This window comes from Echiichthys vipera (assembly GCF_963691815.1).
Source record: "Echiichthys vipera genome assembly, chromosome: 7".
NCBI classification, from domain to species: Eukaryota; Metazoa; Chordata; class Actinopteri; order Perciformes; family Trachinidae; genus Echiichthys; species Echiichthys vipera.
In genome coordinates, this window is record NC_139832.1 from 791,755 (window position 1) to 810,604 (window position 18,850).

Consider the following 18,850-nt stretch of genomic DNA (forward strand, 5'->3'; position numbering starts at 1 on the left):
GCAGGACCAGAGGAACCAGCAGCAGGACCAGAGGAACCAGCAGCAGGACCAGAGGAACCAGCAGCACCAGAGGAACCAGCAGCAGGACCAGAGGAACCAGCAGGACCAGAGGAACCAGCAGGACCAGAGGAACCAGCAGGACCAGAGGAACCAGCAGCAGGACCAGAGGAACCAGCAGGACCAGAGGAACCAGCAGCAGGACCAGAGGAACCAGCAGGACCAGAGGAACCAGCAGCAGGACCAGAGGAACCAGCAGCACCAGAGGAACCAGCAGCAGCAGGACCAGAGGAACCAGCAGCAGCAGGACCTGAGGAACCAGCAGGACCAAAGGAACCAGCAGGACCAGAGGAACCAGCAGCAGGACCAGAGGAACCAGCAGCAGGACCAGAGGAACCAGAAGGACCAGAGGAACCAGCAGCAGGACCAGAGGAACCAGCAGCAGGACCAGAGGAACCAGCAGCAGGACCAGAGGAACCAGCAGCAGGACCAGAGGAACCAGCAGCAGCACCAGAGGAACCAGCAGCAGGACCAGAGGAACCAGCAGGACCAGAGGAACCAGCAGCAGGACCAGAGGAACCAGCAGCAGGACCAGAGGAACCAGCAGGCCTCCTGGGGTCTCAGCGGTCCAGCGAGGGGCGGAGCCGCCCGCCGGACGTCCAGGCAGAGAAATCAAACGTACACAAACACCATTGAACTGATGTCGAAACAGAAACGCTTCCTCACGTGATCCGGTCACATGACTCCAGGCGGGGGAGGAGGTCAGCCAATCAGGTGCCTGCAGACAGGGGAGAGGACAGGGTGGGTCAAAGAGGGCGGAGCCTGAAGATCACAGGGTTAAAGAGGTCACCGACTAAACATGGATGCAGAATGAGTAAGAAACAGGTCTTACCGTTCTCACCTCCGTGGGGGCGGGTACATGGACGGGGCGGACGCCTGCTGACTGGCAACGATGGCTGAGGACGAGAGACCTGAGGAGAGACGGACCCAGAGGCTGGTTACTGAACTGGACTCTGAGCCACATGCATGGGACTGAATGAGGCCCAGCACAGATTTCTCCCTTTTCCCTGATGCTCTGAATAAGGAGCTAAACTGCTCTAGGCTCTGTTTCTAAATCCAGTTCTAAGAAGCTGTGAAAAGTCTCCAAATGTAGTGAGAAAGTGGCGCCTGGGAGTGCTTTGGGACGGGGAAGGGGCTCCCAGCAGCCCCCTCTGCTCAGTGAGGACACTAACTGCAGAGTGAAGGGGCTCCCAGCAGCCCCCTCTGCTCAGTGAGGACACTAACTGCAGAGTGAAGGGGCTCCCAGCAGCCCCCTCTGCTCAGTGAGGACACTAACTGCAGAGTGAAGGGGCTCCCAGCAGCCCCCTCTGCTCAGTGAGGACACTAACTGCAGAGTGAAGGGGCTCCCAGCAGCACCCTCTGCTCAGTGAGGACACTAACTGCAGAGTGAAGGGGCTCCCAGCAGCACCCTCTGCTCAGTGAGGACACTAACTGCAGAGTGAAGGGGCTCCCAGCAGCCCCCTCTGCTCAGTGAGGACACTAACTGCAGAGTGAAGGGGCTCCCAGCAGCAGCCTCCAGGAAGAGGAAGAGACCCTGCCCGGAGGAAGCCTGGGCCCTCCGTCTGGAGCCAGGTCCAGACGGAGGGCTCGCCGGCGAGTGCCTGTTGGCCGGGTTTGCCACGGAGCCCGGCCGGGCACAGCATGAAAAAGTGACGTGGCACCTCCCTCCTCTCCATCCTGTGGGCCCACCACTCACAGGAGGAACCGCTGGGGTCGGGGCGCTGCTGTACGGGGGGCAGTGAAGGTGTGGGGGGGCGACGACGACTCACAAATCCCCGGCTGAGCGCCGCGGTGTTGGAGTTGACCCCGGTGGACCAGAGGGTGGCCTCCTTACGCCTGCGGGTGGTGGGGGGGGGGACTGACTGTTGTTGGTGCAGATGCAGCGAACAGCAGTTCAGAGTCTGGGGCCTTCTTGGAGACCCTGAATGGAGTCCTGCATGGGGCTCCAGTAGGGGACTCCAGAGTCCTGCTGGGAGACTTCAGGATCTGGTCTCCCAGAAGACTCCGGAGGTGGTTCTGAGGTCCCCACAGGTCTGAAGGGCTGCAGCCTCTGCTGGGTCAGAGGCAAAGCAGCGGGTGTGGGAGGAGTTCACACAAGTCCTGGAGAAGGACTTTGGGGGGCACCGAGGTGCTTCTGGACCACCATTCAGCACCTCAGGAGGGGGACACGGGGAACCGTCCAAGCTGTTCACAGTAAGGACGGGACGCTGGTGACCTCAGCTGATGAGGTCATGGGGCGGTGGAAGGACTCTGAGGAAGTCCTGAATGGGCCCAACACGCCCTCTTTTGTAGAGGCAGAGCTGGAGGCTGATGGGGATCATCGTCAACATCTCTGACAGAAGTCACTGAGGAAGGAAACAAGTCCACAGAGGCAAAGCCCCAGGATCCATGAGCTGCATCCACACATGCTGAAAGCTCTGGGTCTGGAGGGGCCGTCCTGGTCCTGGTCCTGGTCCTGGTCCTGGTCCTGGTCCACACGTCTCTGACACACTGGTGGAAGTCTGGGACAGTGCAGAGGGAGTGGCAGACCGGGGTGGTGGTTCCTGTTCAGAAAGGGGGACCAGAGGGTGTGAGCCAGTTCCAGGGGGATCACACTCCTCAGCCTCCCTGGTGAAGTCGACTCCAAGGTGCTGGAAAGGAGGTTCGTCCTGTAGAACCTCAGACTGAAGAGGAACCAGGTGGATCCAGTCCTGGACCTGGACCAGGACCAGCTCTGCACTCTCAAGGATCCTGGAAGGGGTCTGGGAGTGTGCAGTTCTGTGGCAGTTACAGCGCCACATCATGGCCTGGCATGTGTACTACAGCGTTAGGAGTCGCTGCACCTGCTTTCCTCTGGACGCAGAGATTTAGGAGTCGAGGCCGAGGGGACGTGAAACCTTTGTGCGTGGACGAACCCTGAAGGTGAGAACTTCTCGTCTGCTGCAGTGAAATCGTTGGAGAGATGAAGAGAAACGCGGAGTCTCACCTGAGTAGGACAGGTCGTACTGTCCCGACAGCAGCGGGTACGCCAGGTGATGGTGGGAGGGCAGCATGCGTTGGGACGGCGAGGAGCGCGGCCGCTCGCCCTCGCGCTCCCTCTCCCGGTCGTGCGGGGTCTTGTTGTCTTGGACGGACGGGGACTTGCTCTTGTACTGGCTGGCGTGCTGCTGCAGCAGGTCCAGGGCTTTGGCCTCGCCGGGCGGCTTCACCGTGGGACTGGACCTGGAGGGCTTCTCCACTTCCTCCGCCGACGCCACCTTCCCTCCGTACGCGGGGAAGGAGTATCCGGGGGGCAGGTAGGAGCCTGAGGACAGAGACATGAGACGTTCAGCAGCAGTGAAAGGACTCTTGCTTCGCTGCGGCGTGTTTGCGGCGGCGGTCTTACCGGGGTAGTTCTGCATCATGACGGAGGGCAGGCCTCTGTAGCCGGGGTGGCTGGGCTCGTACCCGTGGCTGTAGGCGTACGGCCCGTGCATGTAGGGCATGTAGCCCTGGTGCTGGGCCAGGGGGGAGGAGAACTGCATGTGGGGGGGGCGCACCTCCTTCCCTCCCCCCCGGTGCTCCTCTGTGGGAAGCTGAGTCCTGCTCTCCGCCCCCTCCTTGGCCTCCTCCTTCTGGACGCCCTCCTTGGGCCGCGGCCGCTCCTCCTTCCCTTTCCTGTCTCGCTCTCGGTCCCGCTCCTCCTTCCAGCGTGGCGGCGGCGGCGGTTCCTCCTCCTGCGGTTTGGGAGCTTCAGAGTATTTGTTGGGGTACACGTACGGCCACAGGCGCGAGTCCGGCTCCTGCGGGGGAAGAGGGGACGTGAGTGAGGACGCCATTTACACAGGAAACAAGAATCTGCGTCACATTAAAGGTTGAATCTGTAGAATCTTTAATAAATCTATATTTTTAATAATAATCCAACCCGGGATTAAATATTTTAAAACGCCATTCAGACGCACGCCCACATGGCTACGCTGCTCCTTGATGCTAACATCACTTTCATCTGCACTTAGCTGGAACGGCTAACGCTAACGGCTAACGCTAACTGTCAGTCAAACTCCTCTAATCCTTGTTTTGATGCTGTGATTTTCTGGAGGGGACGGGTTCAAACAGGCTCAAACAGACTCCGGTCTCCTGGAGGCTACTGGGCCGGGTCTGACCAACCTGGCAACCCCACTGCTGGACTTCTTTTTTGTTGTTGCGATGACGCTCTTTAGACTCTAGATGGAGCCGTTTTGCTCGTTCTACAGATTCAAACGTTTGCTGGGCGTGTGCGTGTCGAATGATGGAACTAGTATAAGACGGCGGTGGGAAACAAACACGGTGACCAAGTTAAGTCCCAGATAAACTCAGTTAAAGTAGAAACACTTCAAAACACAAATGTGGGAGTGAGAACGCAGTTACCTGTCTGTACCACATGGCGGGCTCTACACCTGCCGGCCGGCCTGGCTCCACCCCCGGCTTGGCCTCCTCTTTCCCATGATGCCCTGCTTCACTCAGCTTCATCTTCAGACCCTCGGGCTGGGCGCCGGGGGTCTTCGGGTCCTCTCCCTTCGCCATGATGACCGACTTGGCCTGCTCTGCAGCAGGGGGCGGGTCTTTGGGCTTGGTCGCGAGTAGCCCGCTCTTGGCGCCGAGGTCGGTGAGGCTGGGCGCTCTGGACAGGGTCGGGGGCACCGATGCTTTCTGCTTCCACTCCTCTTTCCCGCTCAGAGCCTCCCGCTCTTTGCCCTCCGCCTTCTTGTCGACCAGTCGCTGCCGCTCCTCGTACTGCTGGCGGTAGGCGGGGTTAGAGGCGAGCAGGTGGGCGTGGTAGGCCTGGTCGGGGGAGTAGGAGTAGGGCGGGACGTAGTACTGGTTGTAGTAGAGCGGCTGCGGGTACATGTTGGAGCGCTGCTGGATGACGGACGGCTGCTGAAGCCCTGGCTCCGCCTTCTTCTCCTCCTGAGGCTCCACCTTCAGTTTGATCTCCTCCCCGACCTCCGACTCCTCCTCCTTCTTCACCTTCACCTGAGCTCCTTCCACGTGAGGCGGCGCCGCAGGTGCGGCCCCGGGGCTGGGGTTGGGGTAGCTGGGGGAGTAGTAAGAGTCGTAGTTGGGGTAGTACGGCGGTTCTTTACTGGGGGCCTGAGGCGGGAACAGCGCCTTCTTGGCCCCTTCACGAGGCCCCTGGTCCGGCTCCGTTTTGACCTTCACCTCCGCCCGCCCCTCCCCGTCCTCGCCGGCGTCAGAGATGTCGGAGTAGGCGGGGCTGCTGGTTTTGACGGACGCGCTGTCACCTCCGTTCTGGTTGAGGTGGCCGGCCTCCATCCTGCTGGACACGCCGATGGACGGCGAGGGCGCGTTGTCTGAGAAGCTGTACACCTTGTCGGCCTCGGCCTTGATGCTCGCCAGGCGGCTCTGGTGAGCTTCTGTGGAGCCGTTGAGCAAAGCGTCCGGCGAATCCGAGTACGGGCTCTTCCCCTCCTCGGGCCTCGCCCCCTTACCCTTCGGGCTGTCGCCCTCCTTCACCCCCTCCCTCTTCTTCTTGTCCTTCTTCTTCTTGTCCTTGGCGAGGGTGGGGCTGGAGGCGGGGTCAGCCAGCGGCGGCGGTTTCGGCTGCATGTTCTTCATCTGGGGGCTCTTGGGGACGGGCTGCACCACGGGGCCGAGGGCGGGGGAGGACGCCTGCAGGGCGTACGGCGAGGGGGCGTTTGGGGCAGCAGGAGGAGCGGGGCGGCCCGGCTTCACGCCCTTCTGTGTCAGTTTATCAGCTTTGCCCCCGGCCGCCATCTTCTTGGCCCTTCTGTCGTCCATCCCGTCGTTGCTGGCCTCATCTGTCAAACACGCCGCCTCCTCGCCGCCGTCCGTCACATCCGGCTCGACCTCGCCCGCTTTCTTCTTCCCCTTTGACGTCAGCTTTCCTGGTGAGGGCGAGGGGGCGTCAAAGCCTCGTCCTTTCGGCGTGGTGGAGCGGGCGGGGGAGATGGCGGCGCCGTTACAGGAGGCGGGGTCAGGGTGGAGGACGGGGTCATCCCCGTATTCACTGTCTCCGTCCTGGTCCAGTCGGACGTCGTGGTCGTTGTGGGCCCGGGCCTGGTGGTACTTGAGCCCGTTGATGTGCTTGTACTTCTTGTTGCAGTTGGGGTGAGGGCAGTCGATGAGCACGGGGGAGGGGCAGGTGCGGTCCAGCTGCGGCGGCGGGGGCAGGGGCTCTGCCTTAACTACGGGGAGGGGGAGCGCGGCGCCGGTGGAGTTGGTTCTCATGCGCTTTGAAGCCTTAGTGTCCTCCGAGCTGGAGGTGGGCTCCATGTCAGAGGCGGGTTTGGTCTTCCTCTTGGCGGAGGACGGGCTGGCCTTGGCGTCCTCGGGGCCGCCGGCCGTCTGGCTGCCTCTCCGGCCTTTGCTGTTCGCCGCGGCGCCGCGCGTCTTGCTGCTGCCGCTGCCTTTGTTGTCGGAGGAGTTGCTGTTGTCGTTCAACGGCGTGTTGCTGCTGGGACGCATCCTCTTCCCCCGGCCGCGACCGCTCCGCATTTCCACGTCACTGGTGGGAGACTCGCAGAACCTGAAAACAACACGGGGTCAGTGAGACGCCGACGGACGCAGGAAGTGAGTGAGTCTGAAAAAAGCTTCAGTTTGTACCTCGGAGGAGCCCAGTCGTGTCTCGTGCAGTCGAGCAGCGTTCCAACGTACGTCTTATTCCTCCAGGTGACGTTCACAACCAGCATCCCTGCACACACACACACACACACACAGACAGACAGACAGACAGACAGACAGACAGACAGACAGACAGACAGACAGACAGACAGACAGACAGACAGACAGACAGACAGACAGACAGACAGACACACACACACAGACACACACACACACACGGACATACAGACAGACACACACACACACAGAGACACACACACACACAAAGAGACACACACACACACACAGACAGACAGACAGACACACACACACACAGAGACACAGACAGACAGACACACACACACACACACACAGAGACAGACAGACAGACAGACAGACAGACAGACAGACAGACAGACAGACACACACACACAGACACACACACACACGGACATACAGACAGACACACACACACACAGAGACACACACACACACAAAGAGACACACACACACACACAGACAGACAGACAGACACACACACACACACACACACACGAACAGAGACGGTTTCAGTCAGTGAACCACAGACGCTGTTGCAGCAGCAGGAAACAGACGACACTTTCCTCCCTGATGTCCAACGCTTTCATAACCAGTCACGTCAGCGGCACGTCAGCGGCACGGTGACGGCACGGTGACGGCGGCTTATCGCAGAGAGAAACCAGAGTATTTTAGCAGAGACGGGATCAGAGCGTCCGGCAGCGGCTGAGGGAGCAACGGTCTGACACTGTGACAGCACGTGTTTTTAAGAATCGTGTCGATTTGAGTCCAGAACTGCCGGTTTACAGATTGTGCACTTTTCACGTCAACAGCAGCAAACTTTGATGATGTTTTCCCGCAGTGATGTCACAGTTATCAGTCTTTTTACGCCGTAGACGGGCTAGCATGGTTAGCATTTAGCCCGGTTCATGTTTTTCCACAGTTTCACCAGTGGAATTAGCATGAACGCTAACTTCACATTGAAAACGCCCTAGACAGGCTAGCACAGTTAGCATCTAGCCCTGCTTCACCAGTGAAAAGGTAACTTTTTCAAATCAAACACAGCTGCTTCCATAAAAACACGCGTTCCAAAAGGTGAAACCGCAGCTTTGCATTCACATCACAACAACTACGGCAAGTCTGAGCGGACAAACAGCGTCAGAACTCTGCAGGCTTTAATCTCAGGTTCAGCTCATTTGAAGAAGTTTAAGCCGCTGCACATGTTGTTTATTTTAATAAGAAATGAATAAATAAATAATTCTGAGCATTTGTTACGGACGTGTTCATTTGTTAGATGCTGTTTTACGTGATTAACGTTTAATAACGCGTCAGACACACTTCAGCTATCTGCTCATGAATCAGAAACCCTGTGAGGAGGGTCAGCACATGTCGTCGTCATGGTTACTGGTCTTTTTAAAGAAACTCCCGACGCTCCGCCGCCGTCTCCAGGCGAAGGAGCGCCGCGTTCCAGCTGTGAAGCGACGTTTAAATCTCCCTTTTGCTTTTTGCAAACACAGATAAACCAAAGACGTGTTTTAGAGCCGTGAGTGCGAGTGCGGCGCCCGTCTCACCGTCCTCCGTCTCCTGCCACACGATGCCCTCCAGGTTGACGCTGGTTCCCGGCTCACAGGGTCCCAGGCACTCCGGCTCCGTCCCCAGCGCCGCGTCCGCCGTGTTCACCGCCACGGAGCGCGTGCGGACCATGATCTGCTCGCAGGGCGACGAGATCTCGCTGTCGGTGACGGGAGCGAGGAGGTGAAGAGGAGGAGGAGCCGGGGGGGAGACCGGAGACTCCGTCTGTTAGAGACGAGAGAGGAGACACACACGACCAGGGTTCAGCTCACGGGAAACACGCACACACACAAACACAAACACACACACGCACACTCCGCTTTCACACACACGACCAGGTTCAGCTCACGGGAAACACAACAACACACACGCAACACAGACATACACACACACACACACACGCAACACAGACATACACACACACACGCACACTGCAACACACACGACCAGGTTCAGCTCACGAGAAACAACACACACACACACACACGCAACACAGACATACACACACACACGCAAACTGCAACACACACACACGACCAGGTTCAGCTCACGAGAAACACTGCAGCGCACGCACGCTTTCACGCGCTCACACACACTCCGCTTTCACACGCTCACACACTCCGCTTTCACGCGCACACACACACTCCGCTTTCACACGCTCACACACTCCGCTTTCACGCGCACACACACACTCCGCTTTCACGCGCTCACACACACTCCGCTTTCACGCGCACACTCCGCTTTCACGCTTTCACGCGCTCACACACACACACACACACACACACACACACACACACACTCCGCTTTCACGCGCTCGCTCACACACACACACACACTCCGCTTTCACGCGCTCACACACACTCCGCTTTCACGCGCTCACACACACTTCGCTTTCACGCGCTCACACACACTCCGCTTTCACACGCGCGCGCACACACACATACACTCTTACCTTCACACAGACCACCTTCTTCAGATTTCGGCCTTCCCCTCCGTCCCCCTCCTCCTGCTCTGTCGTCATGACGACACGCTGGGCGACCCCCGTCATGTCCAGCGCCACGCTCCCGAGCTGCTCCGCCACGGCTAACTCCGGGTTCTGCTGCTGGCCCTCGAACGGGCCGCTACGAGGGGCCCCGAGCGGCTGGGCCCCGAGCGGCGGGGCGGGGGCCACGGCCTCTTTGTCGGCGCTCGGCGCCCCCGTGGACACGAGCTCCATTTTCTCCTTCTTAGTTTTCCCCGACGCCCCGTCCTTGTCCTTTTTCACAGCGGGGAGCGTGCGGGACGCTTTACTCGACTTGTCCGTTCCCTTAGTGGGGGTGGTGATGGGGTTCTGGGCGGGCGGGTCCGCGGGGGGCCGACTCGGAACCTCCTTCTTGGCGCCGTCTGAGACCGGGGCCTTCGCGCTCTCCTTAGAGTTCTTACTGCGTTTGGATTTGGATTTGCTCTCTTTGCCCTGCGCGGCGGCTACAGGACTCACAAACTTGATATTGTCAGGTAACGCTGCCACGGCGCCGGGAGGGGCCGCCATGCCCCCGCCCTCCTTGCTGCTCGACATCTCTAGTTTGTCCTTCTCCAAGTCGGCGTCCAGGTCAATGATCAGATTGCCAACACCGATATCCCACTCATCGCCGCTGTCGTACGTGTCCACCGCGCTGGAGTCCACACCTTTCCCGCCTGCAGGGCCGCTGCTGAGGGACATCTTAGTAGGAGCGTCCCGGAGCGCCGCAGGGGGGCCAGAGGAGGGCCGCGCTCCTCCCAGCCGCAGGACGCCTCCTCAGGGTTGGACCCCGCGCCTCCGCCCTGCTCCCCACATCTCCTCCTGCACACAGGACAGACGAGGGTGAGACGGAGAAGACGACGGACACAGAGACACAAAGATAGTTCACTCAGGAGAAAGAGGCGCTCACGGAAATAAGGGACGGATACCAGAACGTTTTTAATGTTTTTGATGTGTTGAAGTTTGTTCTGTTCGACTTTCTTAATAAAGTATTTGAGTAAAAACTGACGGAGAGCAGGAAGATGGAGACAAGTATCCACCTTACACCTGGATTTAAACGTGTTTTACTCACAAAACAATTAATAAAAAAGACACAAAGAGCATTTTTTAACAGACAGAAGACAAAAAAAAGTCAATACGTGTTTTTTTTTTAATGTTTGGGGGCTAAAACACATCCAACATGGCCGTCTGGACGTGACGCGGCCCGACCTCTGACCTCCACTGGAGCAGAGGGCAACGTGACCTTTGACCTCCACTGGAGAACACCTCTCCCAAACGGGCCGTGGACGGCCAGCGTGCCGCAGCTAGGTGCGGAGCGGTTGCACTCACACTGGTCATACGCACCAGGCTTTACCCGTAACACCTGTTTTGGCGCGGTACGGAGGCACAGTGTGAGTGCGCCCCTGAAGCTGTAAACAGGGGGAAACGCTGCAGACGTTTCCCACAGACACCTGGAGGAAGTGAAAGTCTCTCTCTCTCCAGAAAAAGGAGATTCTGTGGGTTTTGTTTCCTCTCCAACAGAAAAACCTCCACCTGCAGCAGCCGGCGGTCGACACGCCCACATCCTGTGTGAGCGTGTGAAGGCGGGTACGTGACAAGAGCGCCGCGCTGAGCACATGTGACAGTAACGTCAGTCAGAGAGCTGCTGCGATCAGAGTCACATGCTCGTCTTTAGCAGCGACACAATGACACGTGTGTGTGTGTGTGTGTGTGTGTGTGTGTGTGTGTGTGTGTGTGTGTGTGTGTGTGTGTGTGTGTGTGTGTGTGTGTGTGTGTGTGTGTGTGTGTGTGTGTGTGTGTGTGTGTGTGTGTTAGAAAAAGGCCCGGGGAGAGAAACCAGAGCCCCGTCACGTCTGTGGTCGACCTGCTCATGCTAAGAGCCGCCCCGGGTCAGAATCGGCGCCCGTTCAAATGTCACAGCGGTTGTCAGTGCGTCGCGTGAGCTTCAGCTGGAAACCTGTGGAAAAAACGCCGCGAGGGCGAAAGATTCGTGGCTCCGTGAGCAGCGAGGGAGAATCAGAGCCTCAGAGACGATCCGTGCGTCCACACCGCGTCATGGCCACTTTATTAGGCACACCTGTCCATCTGCTCGCTAACGCACGTTTCTAATCAGCCAATCACACGGCAGCAGCTCGGTGCACCTGCTGATCCACTGGGATTTGCACCCACAACCTTCTCTAGTTTACAGAGAACGCTCCGGAAAAGATCAAAGATCCAGAGAGCGGCAGAGATGTTGATGCCAGAGGAGAACGGACACACTGGGGAGAGCTCCTCCTCCTTCAGTGATGCCATCGTGCTCCTCAGGTGCTTCAGTGACACCATCGTGCTCCTCAGGTGCTTCAGTGATGCCAACGTGCTCCTCAGGTGCTTCAGTGATGCCATCGTGCTCCTCAGGTGCTTCAGTGATGCCAACGTGCTCCTCAGGTGCTTCAGTGACACCATCGTGCTCCTCAGGTGCTTCAGTGATGCCATCGTGCTCCTCAGGTGCTTCGTGGTGCAGGTGAACGGCGCTGGGGTGATTCACTTCTACTGTAAACGAACTGCAGCTGTCGTCTGAAGGGGGATGTTTAAGAAAGCGTGAGGAAATGACGTCGACTTTAACTGAGTGTTTGTGCACAATTGGCCGTAGGTGACTCTGCTGTGACCTGTAGGGTCGCCGGTTCGAGTCCCTGTGTGGAGCATGAATGGAGAGGTGCCAGTTCATCTCCTGGGAACTGCTGAGGTGCTGTTGAGCAAGGCACCGAACCCCCAACTGCTCGCCACAGTTACTGACGGACAGACCAGAGAGAACGAGTCTCAGAGGTTACGTACACCAGCGAGTGATGAGACGGGCGTAAAAACAGAAATAAAGCGTTGACACACGTCGTGTGTTTCTGGAAGTACTCTCCACTCAGCGGCCACTTTATTAGTTCTTTTGTTCGCAGCCAGTCGCTGTTTAATCCGATGAAAAGATTCAAAAACAGTCGACAAGACGCACAAAAACTCCGAGGTCTACGGAAAGATCTGGAAACAAAGCCACGCATCGCCATGACGTCATCAATGCGTGTGACGTGTTACGGCGTGATGACGTATAGGCAGCAAGAAGCATTCTCCGAGGCCCAGGTAGTGTGAGTACAAACGGGCCTGGAGGGGGGGACAAGGACCCTAAAGCACGGGGCACGGGACGCACGCACAGTGGGAGGGCGCTCTAACCTGTGACGGAGGCACAGTGGGAAAACACTTAAAACAATTCACTGAAATGGTTTAAATGCAAAATCGTTTTTTATTCTGAACATTAAATGAACGTTTAACATCAAACTGACTTAATTCTGGTTCTTTATTTTCACCTTTCAGCACAAATGAAGCGTTTTGTTGCCTTTAATAAAAACATGTTATTTCTAATCTGACGTATAGTTTATTAAAAACACAGATTTCTGCGTGACTGCAGAACAACAGTGATTAAAGTCTGTTTCATTAGTTACAGGGAGGAAAATGCTTCACTGTCACCGTCAAGATGTGTGATTTTCATTTACACATAATAAATATGATTATTATTGATGCATAGTTTGTTATTACTCTTTATAATTTATAGTTTCTTATTCTATTTCACTCTCATGACTCCTGATCATCAGTTTAACTTAATAAATAACATTATTTTGGTCTAAAAAGACAGAATAAAGACTAATAATCATAATTTATCACAAGGAAAACATGAACATTATTACATTATTATTGTTATTATTGTGATGTATGATGAATATTAGACTTTAATGTTTTGACATAATTAAATGAAATGGTTTAAATGCAGAATAGTGTTTTATGCTGAACATCAAACCGACCTGCTAGCTAGCTGCTAACCCGCTCAGGGACGTTACAGCTGCAGTTAGCATGCGCGTTAGCCGCGGTACAGATGTTTGGACGGGTGCCTGTTTGGGACACAGGGACAATAAACACAGACAGCGCTTTCAGTGAGACCGTGTGCAGATCTGTGAAAACTGAAGACACGTAAACAAACAGGAAAGCGCCTCAAACACAGCGGCCCCGCGGAGCTAGCTCACCTAGCCCCCGCTAGCTTAGTGAAGGGGAGCTAGCTCACCTAGCCCCCGCTAGCTTAGTGAAGGGGAGCTAGCTCACCTAGCTACCGTTAGCTTAGCTGAGGCGAAGGCCCTGGGTGTCTCTGCCCGTTAGCACAGAGCTAACAGGCTAACACCGCCTCCCGGTGGCGTTATTAGCGTGTTAGCTGGATAATAATAGTTTCAGACTCACGTTATAACCCCACAGAGGAGCGCAGCACCGAGGTTTACCCGGGTCTTCGGTGTAAACCTGGTCCCGGGGACCGACGAGGCCCGCTACGGGGCGGGCGAGATCCATTATCGGACGCGGGGCTTGTTTAGCTCCTAACGGTGATTTTATTTTTTATTTTCCTCCGTGATAAATAAACTATTTTAAAATAAATGCACGTGTATTTACAGCTGACGGTGAAGTGTTCGAACCCCGGCGGGGAACAGGAAACACGGGGTTCATGTGAGTGCTGAGCGGCGTCCCTGTGACCAGGACCTCCCTGTCAACCCCGTGGATCCATTATCGGACAGGGGTGCAGGCAGACCACAACACAGAAACACTGAGTGCACAAAATAAACAAAAATAAAGAATAGAAAGAGAATAAAGAGTAAAACAGTGTGCACGAATATAAACTATAAACAAACAAATGCACAGGAAACAAACAAATATGCACAGAAACAAACAAATATGCACAGAAACAAACAAATCTGCACAGAAACAAACAAATATGCACAGAAACAAACAAATATGCTCAGAAAATAAACAAAAATAAAGAATATAAAGAGAATAAAGAGTGAAACGCTGCCCCGTCACTGGACGATCAGATCCAGACTGTGTGGTGATGAATGAAGTCAACAATGCAACAGTAAAAACATGAAAAAATAAAGTTTGAGGACATTAAATATATTTAATATATATATTTATATATTTAAATATATAATATTGTATTATTTAACCCCTGATTTTGCATTTATATCAGGTTTGCAGCACAGCTACAGTCATATCAGGTAAAATAAGGTTATTTATTAAGTTAAATTGAGTCAGAAGAGTGAAATAAAATGATTTAAAGAAGAAAATAAACGTAAACAGGACAAAATAAGCATATTAATAAATCATTTATGTTCATATGTTTGCATTAGAATTAGAATGAATGTTTTCCTGTTTATTCTTTACGAGAGATTTCTAATTTTTCATGTCACACACACACACACACACACACACACACACACACACACACACACACACACACACACACACACACACACACACACACACACACACACACACACACACACACACACACACACACACACACACACACACACACACACACACACACACACACACACACACACACACACACACACACACACACACACACACACACACACACACACACACACACACACACCCCCACACCCACACCCGCCGCCCCATTTACTTTAATGTTTTAATAACTTTACATTTTCCCTGATTCAGCGTTTATTCCATTTTTGCACTAAACTAAAGTTTTATGAGACAAAAATCAGTTATTGAGTTAAACTGACGCTTAAGAGTTTCTAAAACAGCTCATTTTAACTGATAGTGTTGTTTAGTGTACATAGGTGATTATTATTATTATTATTATTGTTATTATATTTTGATATTTGCATATTCGTCCTCTTCGCCACCGTGGGACTGGGAGTTTAAACCTGTGTCAAAGTCAGATTCATGGATTCATCTGTTGGTGAATTCATGTTTGATTCCAGAACGATCCTCAGTGTTGATTAAGTTATTATGTCACAGTTCATCACGTTAAATGAGACGATTTTGTTCTTTAAACAACATCAACAACAACAACAACAACATCAACAACAACAACATCATGATGTTTGGAGACAGTTTTCTACAGAAGGACGAATAATGAGAGGAAACTCACTCCACAGAAATATAATAAATAATATAAACTATTATAATATAATCACTGTTCTGATCATCTGAGAATCAGAAACAGAAGACAAATGACACTAGATGTTTGTTTTGTGGTTATTTTGCATCTATTTTTAGTCATTTTGCATCTTTTTGTGCTGGTTTTGCATCTATTTTTAGTCATTTTGCATCTTTTTGTGCTGGTTTTGCATCTATTTTTAGTCATTTTGCATCTATTTGTGCTGTTTTGCAACTTTTTTTAATCATTTTGCATCTTTTTGTGCTGGTTTTGCATCTATTTTTAGTCATTTTGCATCTTTTTGTGCTGGTTTTGCATCTATTTTTACTCATTTTGCATCTTTTTGTGGTGTTTTGCATCTATTTTTAGTCATTTTGCATCTTTTTGTGCTGGTTTTGCATCTATTTTTAGTCATTTTGCATCTTTTTGTGCTGGTTTTGCATCTATTTTTAATCAGTTTGCATCTTTTTGTGCTGGTTTTGCATCTATTTTTAGTAATTTAGCATCTTTTTGTGCTGTTTTGCAACTATTTTTAATCATTTTGCATCTTTTTGTGCTGGTTTTGCATCTGTTTTTAGTCATTTAGCATCTTTTTGTGATGGTTTTGCATCTATTTGTAGTCATTTTGCATCTTTTTGTGCTGGTTTTGCATCTATTTTTAGTCATTTTGCATCTTTTTGTGGTGGTTTTGCATCTATTTTTAGTCATTTTGCATCTTTTTGTGCTGGTTTTGCATCTATTTTTACTCGTTTTGCATCTTTTTGTGCTGGTTTTGCATCTATTTGTAGTCATTTTGCATCTTTTTGTGCTGGTTTTGTCCCTAAATGTTGTTTTCACTCTTAAATATTCACATCTGCTTTTCTTTATTATATCAGATGTTCCAGAACATGTCAGACTCTTCCCAAACACCACAGTAAAGCTCCAGAGTTCTCCGGGAGCCCAGCACCTGTCAGGGCCCGGGTTCTGCTCCTGAAACGGGCTTAAAACGAGACCAGCGGGTCAGACGGGGACGTGTCCGATAATGGACGCAGGCTCGTTAGCTCCCCGGTGTCTGTAGACAAAGACAGCAGCTAGCAGTTAGCCTGCTGGGCTAACGGCTAACTGCTAACAGCTAACCCCCGGGACAGCTAACAGGCTAACAGGCTAACAGGCCAATCCCGCGTTCACAGAGAGAAGTGGACCCGACAGAACCGACACCAACACGCCCACTTACCCCGTTTGAAATCCCGGTCCGACCACCGTTCATGTGCACTCCATATGTTCCGGTAATCCCGGTGAAAACGGTTAAAACAAGCCCCCAGAAGCGGCGGACTGAACGGGCGGAGCAGTCAACGTGCTCCCGGTTCACTGGACCGCAGCCATCACACGCTCACAGCCCGGAGAGACGACACCGACACTCCGGGGTCAGTCCCGGGGCCTGGAGGACGGGCGGGCTCGTCCCCGGTACTCCATGACTGGGAGAGATATTCCAGAGGGTTCCGGGTCAGCGTTATCCTCCGGTAACGGACACACAGACACCGACAGACAGACACACAGCGGCGGCACAGCGGGGCTAAATGGCTGTTAGGCTACAAAACCCGGAGCGCTGGATCCGCGGAGGCACTGGACCCGGAGTCTGTCACACTGGACCCGGACTCATTCACACTGGACCCGGAGTCTGTCACTCTGGACCCGGAGTCTGTCACACTGGACCCGGAGTCACTCACACTGGACCCGGAGTCTGTCACACTGGACCCGGACTCTGTCACACTGGACCCGGAGTCTGTCACACTGGACCCGGACTCACTCACATGGACCCGGACTCTGTCACACTGGACCCGGAGTCTGTCACACTGGACCCGGACTCTGTCACACTGGACCCGGAGTCTGTCACACTGGACCCGGACTCACTCACACTGGACCCGGAGTCACTCACACTGGACCCGGAGTCTGTCACACTGGACCCGGACTCACTCACACTGGACCCGGAGTCTGTCACACTGGACCCGGACTGAGTCACACTGGACCCGGAGTCTGTCACACTGGACCCGGACTCAGTCACACTGGACCCGGAGTCTGTCACACTGGACCCGGAGTCTGTCACACTGGACCCGGAGTCTGTCACACTGGACCCGGACTCTGTCACACTGGACCCGGAGTCTGTCACACTGGACCCGGACTCTGTCACACTGGACCCGGAGTCTGTCACACTGGACCCGGACTCTGTCACACTGGACCCGGAGTCAGTCACACTGGACCCGGAGTCTGACACACTGGACCCGGACTCTGTCACACTGGACCCGGAGTCTGTCACACTGGACCCGGAGTCTGACACACTGGACCCGGACTCTGTCACACTGGACCCGGAGTCTGTCACACTGGACCCGGACTCAGTCACACTGGACCCGGAGTCTGACACACTGGACCCGGACTCTGTCACACTGGACCCGGAGTCTGTCACACTGGACCCGGACTCTGTCACACTGGACCCGGAGTCTGTCACACTGGACCCGGAGTCAGTCACACTGGACCCGGAGTCACTCACACTGGACCCGGACTCAGTCACACTGGACCCGGAGTCTGACACACTGGACCCGGACTCTGTCACACTGGACCCGGAGTCTGTCACACTGGACCCGGAGTCTGTCACACTGGACCCGGACTCACTCACCTGGACCCGGAGTCAGTCACACTGGACCCGGACTCACTCACCTGGACCCGGAGTCAGTCACACTGGACCCGGAGTCAGTCACACTGGACCCGGAGTCACTCACACTGGACCCGGACTCAGTCACACTGGACCCGGAGTCTGACACACTGGACCCGGAGTCACTCACACTGGACCCGGACTCACTCACCTGGACCCGGAGTCTGTCACACTGGACCCGGACTCTGTCACACTGGACCCGGAGTCTGTCACACTGGACCCGGAGTCTGTCACACTGGACCCGGACTCACTCACCTGGACCCGGAGTCAGTCACACTGGACCCGGACTCACTCACCTGGACCCGGAGTCAGTCACACTGGACCCGGAGTCAGTCACACTGGACCCGGAGTCACTCACACTGGACCCGGACTCAGTCACCCTGGACCCGGAGTCTGTCACACTGGACCCGGACTCACTCACCTGGACCCGGAGTCTGTCACACTGGACCCGGACTCTGTCACACTGGACCCGGAGTCTGTCACACTGGACCCGGAGTCTGTCACACTGGACCCGGACTCACTCACCTGGACCCGGAGTCAGTCACACTGGACCCGGACTCACTCACCTGGACCCGGAGTCAGTCACACATCAATAAATATGAAAAATAATAAACAATAAAAACAATAAAAAATAAAAATAAATAAATATATAAATGAATCTCTACAGTTTATTAAATCCCTACAGGCGTGTGAAGGCAGCAGGAGGTGTGTGTGTGTGTGTGTGTGTGTGTGTGTAAGTGGAGTCTCCTCCTGCTGGACATTAGAGTGTGTGTGTGTGTGTGTGTGTGCGTGCACGTGTGTGTGTGTGTGTGTGTGTGTGTGTGTGAGTGTGTGTGTGTGCGTGCACGTGTTTGTGTGCGTGTGTGTGTGTGTGTGTGTGTGTGCTGCACTCAGTAATAATTCATAGGAACTTTATCCTGATGAGATAAAGCGTTTGCATCTCCATGACGACGGC

At 54.1% G+C, this 18,850-nt stretch overlaps 1 protein-coding gene across 1 annotated transcript; it reads right to left on the reverse strand.

The window, feature by feature from the left end:
* Positions 1–478: 478 nt before the first annotated feature.
* On the reverse strand, positions 479–16,755 carry znf609a (zinc finger protein 609a). Its single transcript, XM_083916116.1, has 9 exons — positions 16,423–16,755; positions 9,197–10,063; positions 8,244–8,469; positions 6,640–6,727; positions 4,423–6,562; positions 3,422–3,818; positions 3,023–3,340; positions 890–968; positions 479–775 (listed from the first exon to the last, which is right to left on the reverse strand). Exons 2-8 carry the CDS (start codon positions 9,941–9,943, stop codon positions 895–897), a joined length of 3,990 nt encoding a protein of 1,329 aa, XP_083772242.1. The 5' UTR covers positions 9,944–10,063; positions 16,423–16,755; the 3' UTR covers positions 479–775; positions 890–894.
* Positions 16,756–18,850: the final 2,095 nt, after the last annotated feature.